Genomic DNA, 10,717 nt, shown 5'->3' with positions numbered 1-10,717 from the left:
GCATATTTGTATAGTCTTCAAAAAGTCCACTTCGAATCTGCATTTAGTTATTTTGTAATCTTTGTACTTACTTAACAAGGGCTTTGATCTTTAACTTTGTGGAGTTTTTGAAGGTTTTTCTTCAACAACAGTGATCCATTTTTGTATTCTTTATTTTTCTAGAAATGATTGTCTTCATTGATTTTCCTTTTTAATTCTCTGAGGATGTATATTAGGTTTAAAAATAATAGAAAATGGTAATCTTAATCTTCAAATAATGTTTTATTTTAAAAAAGTAATAATCTTTATTTTTTCTGATTCTAATAATGGTAATTTGGGAGATCATTTTAATTGATAACAAGTGCCACGTAGTGGCATGTACTTGTCGTTCTAGTAAATTGTACTGATATTTGCAATGTATAAGTGTAGTTACAATTTATAATTGTATAATTAAATATGCCGACATTAATTAATTTTACATATTAATAATGAATAGTAATGTAGTAGTATAAGATATAAAATGTAAGATTACTTTATTGTTTTGAGTGTAAATACAAAACTGAAATCTTCCACCAACTTGATCTTGGATTCCAAGACTCTTTCTGTAAATCCCATAAGTTGGGGCTAAACACTTATTATATCGGGGATTTGGACTTCAATGCAGCTGCACTTCTTCAACAAATGTAGAAACCCCTCTACCCTGTGGAGGGTTCAAAGCTTCTGGAAGTGAGGAGCCAACCTAAACATACAATTAATAGTGGCCTCTAATATTTTAATTTTGTATGAGGCAAAGTGTGAAAAGAGGTCTTGTGAATGGGCTTACGTTGAAAAAACATTGCAGACAAGGAATGGGCGTGTAACAAGCAGTTTCTAAAATAAACTGGAATCCACAGGAGGTGGTACAAAAAAAATAGTTTCCAGCATAACATGGTATTCGTCACTGGAGCTGCACAACAAAAAAAAGAAGAGATTAGGGTTCTTACCAAGAATTATAAAGTAATTGACTCTTGATTTTTCATGCATTTGTATTATGAAGTAATAATAAATCATATACGAAATCTTATAGGCCTAATGTCAAAGCGTGAGAGCAATTTTAGTTGTAGAAAATCTATATAATTTCAATAAGAGAATTGTCTTACAAGGAAAAAAGAATTGGTAATTGCTTGTCCAATGATATTGGTAGAGGGAGACATGGTCAGTATTTTTCTGGCAAAATGCTTAGAGATTCTTGAGAGGAACTCTAAAAAATAAAAGCAATTCGTAGTTATAGATATCAAGAGATTTATGATTGAATTGATTCAAGGTAAGATAAAGTACTTTGAACTTAGGAGAACTATAACGTGGAGTGAAATATCTAGGAAAGCATATAGTTATGACCCAAAAACTTTAGTAATAATCATCATGTGATCTTCTATCTCACCAGGGCTTGTCTAGTACATTTTAAAATGAGGCCTTTTTCATAGGGCAGCGTTCCAAGTCTCAGATCGTTGAAATGCTGAGAATAGACAGCTACCGTGATGAACTCCATGACTATTAGAAAATAACAACACATGAGCGGAGGCACCTCTTTGAGAAGATTTTGATGCCCATTGATGTTGGGAAGCTGAATAGACCGGTCATACCAAGGGTCCACACTAAGATGTTTCTCCATCTTGAAGCCATGTCCATGGTTAATGGTGTCATTATCAAATTTATGGGCGAAAAATAAAAAGAAATAGCTCATTTTTGAGAGCTTATTACAGATGTGTGATTTCCTCTTGTCTGCTTAGAAAAAAGGAACAGAGATGCAATGAAAATCCCAGCATTTTGAGTGTGACATATGAAAGAGAGCATAACCATTTCATCAGTCCAGTTGCAGATGCCGCCATGAACACTACAGTTGGCCATCTGTTCCTTTTGTAGAGTAATGTTCAAGGTTAAGTAATAGGAAAGAGATGTCATTTGTTGATTCTATTTCAACCCATCTCTTGAATTGGTTTTTATCTATCCATCAGTATGATCGTATCATTAAACCTAATTCTAACTCTTAACATAAAAGTATCTTCTAACAAAATTTTGTTAAATAATAAATTCGTATAATGCTAAAATGGAGGATTTATCTGGATCAAATAGTTTGCAAGGTTTAGCTTCATACATATATTGACTATGATGTTTCTATCGTAAATGTTAAATGATAAATACGTATAATGCTAAAATGGAAGATTTATTTGGATCAAATAGTTTACAAGGTTGAGCTTCATACATATATTGACTATGATCTTTCTATCGTAAACTTTTTATTAAGATGTCATTTATATTTGTTGTGGTTGTGTGGGCGTAATAAAATTTAACAAATCCTAAAACCATGCCAAAAATTATGAATATGGAGCACTGGTCCGAAAAAAGGGATCTTATAAGAGAGAATTGATTGAGCCAATGTGAAGTGAATTAAATCAATTATATCAAATTTTAAATTAAGAAATATTTAATAAAACTTTAGTAATAGTCGAACCCCAAAAAAATACAAGCATCTAATTGGTTACAGAGTGAACAACTATTCATTAATTAAGGAGAATTGAATGCAATAGTACTTTGCCTACGGCAAGTACAATAAGATAAAGGTAATTTTATTTAAATATAGTGAATTGAAATTTTACTAGTTAGAATTTTATATTAAAATCAAGTTATTTTGTTTCTATATGTAACTATTGAAGAAACAAATCTTTTGCAATTTTATTTTTATGTGACGATTTTAAATTTAATTTTAAATTTGTACAAAAGCATTTTTTTCTTCAAAAATAAGATATTATAATTTATAAAATAGTAAAATATTAATCTAGATAAAATGAGTATTCATATGATAATTTCATATATAATTCTTTTATATAATAAAATATTAAAAGTAAATTTAGTATAAATTAATTATGATTTTTTGTTACATTTAATTTTTTTATCAAGATATCTAATCATAATCAAGAGGAAAAAAATTATATGTCTAATTTGGTATTTTTTTTTAATAAAAAATAGAAAAACAAATCAATCTAATTAATAATTTAGCTAACATACTATAACATAACAAATTTATTTCTATGCACAAAAGCATCCAACTCCTAGTTAGTAAGTTATTTAGGAAAGCTATTTATTCTCATGAGAGATGAGTTCTTCTGAAAAATGGTAGTTTGACTCAAAAATTACACACTTAAATTTTGATAGCAATATCACAATTTTGATTAGTTCAAATTTATTCAATAATTAGCACAAATAAATAGAATAATATTGTCTAAATACTTAAATCAACAATGCCTACCATTAAAAACTTATTTCCTAATTATAAATAACTATAAAATACATTAAAAAAATCATCGAAATTTTATTTGCAGGTTTTCCTCCTAAATTTAAGCTCAAAAGTGACAATGCTAAGCAAACCCTGAACCTTCTTTCCCACCTTTCTGATGTCCATTATTTCTTCGTGTGAATTAACAACAAAATAAGTGGTTTGCAAGAACTAAATTAAATTATGTGTAGCAGACGTTGGATTCTGAAATAACACCGAAGATTAAGTAGCATGCCATTAATCATGTGCAAAGATAGAGAAATCTACGGATCAAGTGAAACTGGAAGTAGGGAACCTGTACAGGCCAATTTGCAATCCAATAAATTGATCTAAATGAATAACACTGTAATTAAAATTATATAATTGTATAATTATTTTGCATTCTTGAATTTAACATATTTAGCATTTGAACAGAGTAGGAACATAGCATCATAGTCACCAGAAAATAAAACGCCAAAATGAAGCAAATGTAATGATCCCAGTTACAATAAAGAAAGCATCCAGGCGGCCTTCCTCCTTAATTTTCTCTTCCTTCAGTATCCTCTGTTCTTTCAAGTACTTTCCACAGGATTCCAAAATCTTATTGTGGTTCAAACTCCTCCTGCAATACAGAGCTCTTTCTAGGATTAGCAGGCTCTTTCTCCCATTAACATGAGCTCCCGTGATATCTTCAACCTGCATACTCAGTTCACTCATCTTTAACTTGGTATGATCAGTTTCTGAAACTCTACACTTCATCACAAACTTACACTCTACAGCTTTGCAAGGCAATATGTTTTCAGCAGGCAATATGGACCCGAAACATATGACAGAATCCTTATCAGAGGACCAATGCTTTTGCCCAAACAAGGGAATCCAGCTTGAAAGATTAGCAGCTTGCCCTGTTTTCCTGTTTATCACAATCCAACTCAACCTAATATTTTCCACCAACTGCCCCCAATATTCAGTGCCCTTGTTGATGTCCCCAAGCACAATTGTGGGCAAATCATCTGTGTTAGTGTGATCCTCATCAAAGTAAATGAGATCAATCCTGAATGGGCAGTTGCAGAACCACCCTTCAAAATCCTCTGTAGCGGGAATACCCCACAAAACTTTAGAAAAGATGAAATTGTTCTTGTACTTCACATCCACCAAACAGACAAGATCAGAGGGATTAGGAGCATCAACCGGCTTACTCAACCCACTGGACATTGAATTTGTCTCAGAAGACTCAGACTGATCATAATCAATGAAAGGGAAGCAGCTTGCATAGAAACTTTTGAACCCGCCCAATTGAGAAGAGATGAATTGTTTGGCATCTGTGTTCACTGTGGAAGGCCAGCGATTCGAACATGCGTCTTCCCAAATACTCTCTCGCCTTGCACAAAGCCAAAATTGGGAAGAAACACAACCTGCTTTTGCGAGTGTTATGCCATCCACGCGGCCTAAGATGTCTGTGATAAGATCACCGTTCAAACACATCATGTCCACTTGAGAGTGATGAAATAGCTTCAATGCTACAGAGGCTTCTTTTGATAAATGAAATATCCGCGCAAAAAATTAACTCACTCTAGAATTTTACAAGGCACCTGATTCATAAAAGCAGTGCATTAATGGAACTGAGACTTGACAACTGCAAAACTCTATTATCAAAAGAGATTCTTCCACTGATTTAGGTATGGAGGTCTCCAACTTTTTAATATATAACGAGGGTGGACATAATGAAGAAATTAATGCCGGCACCAAATCTGTTGATTGAGACGGGCAGGAGTTTCCGTGTAAAGAACGCAAACTCAGAAGAATGTGGAACGTGGAATGTCGAATACTCTTTAAAAGCCTGCTCCGGTACATGAGGAGTACAGGTAAAATGGATGAAGAAATTGACGGAAATGGGAATGGCTGGAGAAATTGATCGCTTTTATTATAATAATGAATGATTTACAAACCATTCCTTGTTTTATATAATGTAGTTGTAAATTGAAGAGAAAAGGGTGGAGTGCATTCTAGTAGTTTGGCATCGAAGTTTGCGTACCCAACACGTTTGTTTGTTTTAAGAAAGGGGAGGGTGACAGAAAAGGATATATACATTTTATGTACCACAAAGCCATTCAGGGCAAGGATATATATTGTTATATGTATCACAAAGTCATCTTGAAATAGACTAGCACTTGCATCTATAAGAGGTTCAAGGAATAAGCCGATAATGAGTATTTTATGGATTTTCACTCCTAGTTATCAATTTAGTATAGATACCTTGTGAATAAAATATTTCCCTCCTAGATAGATTTATCCTTCTCAAAGCTGACATTAAAAATACACTATATTTGACGATTTTTTGTTAAAGTTCAACAATAAGGAACATGATGTTTATGAGTGTAAAATTTGTTATATATTCACATAAAGAACATAACATTAGTATGGAAAAGTTTTGATTGTTATATCTAGTGAGCAAAAACAAAACTAAATATTTGTTGAAAATTGAAACATGATGTATTGAAAGCACATATTGGGACTTAGGGTAAAAAATTTGCATTATTTGTAATCATGGGGCATTGTCATTCACTTTAAGAAAGCATTATCAACCTGTACATGAGCATCATCATAATGAAGAGAGCCAAAGGAGTTATGATTTTTTTGGTTGACTTCATCTTAATGATGGATCGCCGAGTTTGATATGAGATTTTGATACTATTGCCTTGCAAAAAAATTAATCTAGAAACTACCATATATTAACAACAATTCCTTGCATATTTGACAGCTAGAAATTTGATTTGCTTTTGGCTTCTCATATATTTATTAAAATATATTAAATTTGGGGCTCTATTGAGCATATTTTAGAGGATTCCAACTTAATGTAACTACTTTCCTTAACTATCCAATTGTTGTTTGAAATCAAATGGACAATTAATTTCACATGCACCAAACATAGAAGATCTTAGGTGTAAGTTCTTCCAGTATGTCAAGTGTTCCCAATAGTGTCATCTAGAAAACTTGTTTCTAACATAATGAGGAGTTTAGTCTTATCATGTTTGCATAAGTTTATCATAGGCAAACTTTAGAGTAGTTTGTGATACACATCTTTAACCATTTAAAGCATGAAGTCAAACAAAAGTACATGCATCATATTTTAGTCATTATGCTATATTGTTGGATGTGTATTCTCATGAACAATGTAGGTAATAAATGATGAAACAATTCATGTTTATTCACAATTTTTTAATGTAATCCATTGATGTGTAGAATAGCATGGTACGTGAGAAAGCAAATGAAGAAGATTTACTCACCTTTGTTGGAGTCTCTTCTTGCACTCTAATTGGGGTTTGAGTGGGCTTTAGATATGCCACCTGACACATTTGATAGAAGAATGACATTACTAGGTATTCATTATGTTTTAAGAGTGATAAAATGTAATATTCATATTATTTATATAGATATATTTTTTTTTAATATAGATTTTTAAAATAATAATAGTAATAAGATAATGATATATGAGTTGAATGAAATGAATTAATACACAATAAATTTATTTGTATTTGTTAATTTATTTAAGAATTTTTCAATTATATTTAACTTCAAATTTGCAATAATTTTTAATTTTTTAGTACTTGTTAATATTATTTATATTTGATTAATTATATCTTTAGGTATATATTAATTAATATGTCATTTATAAAACTAATAATTGTGTATCAACAAGTCACATAATAAGTTAGGTTGTATGTGATGATTAGTATTGAATTTAAATTTTGACTACAGTTAAAATGAAGTCGTAGAAGAAATGATATTTTAGTGTTTACAATTAAGATTAAAATTAGGGTTATGATTTCATCATAGCTAATTTTAAGGTTGTCATAGTTCATTATGATGTTTAATATTAACTAATAAAAATAAATCAAACTTTTTTCTAATTGACCATTCAAATCTCTTCATATTAAACTAGTAAACATTTAATATTACAAGACTCCATAGAATGATATAACTACTTTAATTATTTTTTCATAGTTATGACATATTGTATAAAATTATTTTAAAACATGAACATCAATATACTCATACACTTATTTCCATTACTATCAGTAGGTTAGCAAGGTGTAATCACATTATCCAGATTTGCAGATGAATAGTTTATTGCAAGAAATGAAGATCAACATGTCTTCATCATTCACTCCCTAGCCACTGAAAAGCAAAAGATGTATGTAATTAAGATCAATATATCTGGCAATATTCAAATGGGAATCTTATCATTTATATTATATATTAAGCAAAAAAAAAATTTAAAATTGAAATGTTGAGACTAGGGTATGCCCCTTTTTTATCATTGTAATAATAAAGGACTATGGTCGCAAACAAGACTGTAGGTTTTCTTCTTCGTTGTTTCCTACTAGTGCAACAAATATACTATGTTATCTTTTTATTAAATTAATATAATTAACAAAGCTTCGGCCATTTACCAATCTATATATATATATATATATATATACTTAAACACTTACATTGTTAAAATTATTAAGACAAAAAAATTTAAAGATTCTTTAGATAATGTACATTTATAATAAAACCTAAAATGAATATAAGCACCAAATGTGCATTTAATTAAAATCTAAATGTTTCTAGTTAGCATTAAAATGTGAAGGATTTATATTTTATTTAGAAAAAAAAAAAGCTAAAAAAATTAGAAGATTTTCTAATGTAAAACGGTATGAAAATAAAATATATAATCAATACTTCACCTAAATAAAATATTTTTTAAACTAAAGAGAAAAACATTTTGATCTCATAAATAAATCATAAACTTATTTAAAAATTAAAGTTTTTATAGATACTTATTTTAATTTTAGAGTAAAATATGATCTAAATGTTAATGAAAATAATAAGATTTAATTCATTATAGAAATAATTTTAAAAACTACTAAAGATCTTCTCAAACAGTAAATTGATAAAAATATATATTAAAGAGATGTTTTTATTCAATTAATTTAAAATAAATATGAAATATAATTTTCAATTATAAATCTAAGTTTAAATATTTCAAAAATATTTAATACATAGCCTTTTATTTTTAAACAAAACTACAATCACCACATTACTACCACATTACTGAAACACTTTCCATGAAAACCCTCACAAATTCATTGCAACAACTATAGACACTGTCAGAGTTGGATGAGAACTAGCTACTCTTGGGGGTGAGTGGGAAATTCATTGATTGCCTATTGTTCAAGCCTATGAAACATAAGAAGACATGGCATGGGGAACCCGTGACTATGAGTACAAGATGGTTTTTAATTTCATCAAGACCACTTCCAAAAACCAGACTGAGTGTGAGACTGGTATCACACATGAGACAATAAAAACCACGTACGGTAGGAGGTTCCCTCCAAAAGAAAAGCCTATCGGCTTAAATATATTATTATTATTATTAGAAGAAGAAGAAGAAGAAGAAGATATATGGCACTAGTTTTTTTTTTTTTTTTTTGTCGCCTTCTTTCTTGTCTAATGTATTCATATGAGGCACTCAATCTTTTATACAAAATATTTCAGATTAGCATGATGAAAGACATTGTGGTGAAAGGCATTAAGGAGGTTTTTTCTTATATATCGTAAACTAGCAATCCCATCTTAGTGTGCAATGGGTACACCGTAGAAATGTGGAAAGAGATTGAATTTTTTTCTATATTTTGTACATATGTGAAGTAGACAATAGAAAAGTGTAACTATTTCAAGTGTCATGTAGGTATTATTATTGTGGAGCTCTCAAATAATGCTCATGTGACAATTTGTCTCCCCTATTCTCAGAGTGTTTTCTAGTTCCATCAATATTGTAGAGTGCTAAAAAGACTCTAGAATACAATATATATGTATTCAAAAGTGAATAACCTTGTTTAACATGTTGAAATTAATGTGTCTCCTCTATCACAATACAAACAAGAGATATTGTCTAATGGTCATCTATGACTTTTGCACTACCTTTAATGACACTATCCCATATGTATAAATTGTTTGCTACTAGTCTTGAGTAATAGTGCACTACATGAATAGTTTTGTTCACCTTGAATTAAATAGTTTCAATCATCTTGCTTTGATTTTTAATGTCTTGAATTAAATTTATGCTAGGTATTTAATTAATTATTGTAATTTTTTAAAATGCAAAAGAAATTAGAATTGAATTATAAAATGTTATACTACTATCATAAAATGATATGTTAGTTATTTATAATGATTTTTAATAAAAAGCTATTGTATTAAAAATGAAATTTAATATTGAAATAGATATATCATATCCTTTATGTATTATAAATTATTAAATGTAAAAAAAAAAATCCAGAATATTACACAATATTTTTGCATTTTGAAATATTGTATAATATCTCAAATTTATAAGTCCAATTTGTCATAACATTAGATATCATGCAAACATTTGCATAAGTCAGACGGTCATGAGTCAAGTGCCAAAAAGAATATGTCAGGTACTCAATATCTATGAAACCCTAACCAACCTTGTACTTGACATAGAAGACACATTTTCTAAGGCAACCTACCAAGGCATGTAGGAGTAGGTTAGGAGAATTAGTTTGGGTAATCCAACTTCTCCATGCTGTGAGCAAGTTAGTATTTTATAGACGCGTACTTAGTTTAGGATTTTCGTGCTTTGTCACAAGTAGTGAAAAGCAGCTGAAGAAAAGTAGAGCAAAAATAAATAGTGATGATTACTTTGATGGTCGTCCAAGGGCTCCTACAAATAGTGAACCGTTGATCAAAAAATTTATTTTCACTTCTTTCATATAAAAAACACTTGCGACATAAACAAAAAGTGGAAGTGTCTTTCTTATTTTTGGAATTTCTTGTCGTCAAAATTTGAGGCATTTAGAGATTGAATATCAACTTCACTAATAAAATTTGTAGTTCTCAAAGTCAACATTTTGAATATGTAATTTATTTGTATATTCATATGACAGAATTTGTTTTCGCTATGGATATTGAAAACCCACTTTTTCAAAATATATATTTCCGGACCATACCACACTCATGTATGGATGCCATAATTTGACATAAATAAATGTTTTTTTGTAAATTCTTTTCAAGGAAGTTACCCCACACAAAAAGATTGATGAGACTATTTTTCCTTAATTTTTTATTGAATGATTTTATAATTATTAATTTTCAATTGAAAATAAAACTAATTTTTAAAACCTAAAGTGTACAAACACTATAATTTGATGAAATTTTTGCTTTTTTAGAAATTCTTTTTTTTTAACCTCAAAAGAATTGTATTTAGATTGATAACATATAAATTAATTTAAGGAAAACCAAAAAATTAAAAAATTTATTAAAGTTTTAGTGAACCTCGCTATTTTACTTTTAGGTACCACCTTAGATTAAAAATTTATACAAAATAGTAAATAATATCATAACATATAAAATTTACATTTCCTAAATCAGGACAAT

The 10,717-nt window shown here is 29.4% G+C and overlaps 1 protein-coding gene across 1 annotated transcript; it reads right to left on the bottom strand.

Moving 5' to 3' along the window:
• Positions 1 to 3,677: 3,677 nt before the first annotated feature.
• On the bottom strand, positions 3,678 to 4,923 carry LOC149531342 (putative F-box protein At2g36090). Its single transcript, XM_089809948.1, has one exon. It carries the CDS (start codon positions 4,754 to 4,756, stop codon positions 3,728 to 3,730), a length of 1,029 nt encoding a protein of 342 aa, XP_089666074.1. The 5' UTR covers positions 4,757 to 4,923; the 3' UTR covers positions 3,678 to 3,727.
• Between the last annotated feature and the right edge of the window lie 5,794 nt (positions 4,924 to 10,717).

Source organism: Cupressus sempervirens, chromosome 11, assembly GCF_028749045.1.
Source record: "Cupressus sempervirens isolate cs-2001-9-10 chromosome 11, ASM2874904v1, whole genome shotgun sequence".
NCBI lineage: Eukaryota > Viridiplantae > Streptophyta > Pinopsida > Cupressales > Cupressaceae > Cupressus > Cupressus sempervirens.
The sequence above is the reverse complement of the archived record's forward strand: the minus strand, read 5'-3'. Positions and strand labels throughout refer to the sequence as shown.

Coding starts and splice junctions, on each gene's coding strand:
- LOC149531342 (XM_089809948.1), bottom strand. CDS start 4,756: ATGATGTGTTTGAACGGTGATCTTATCACAGACATCTTAGGCCGCGTG.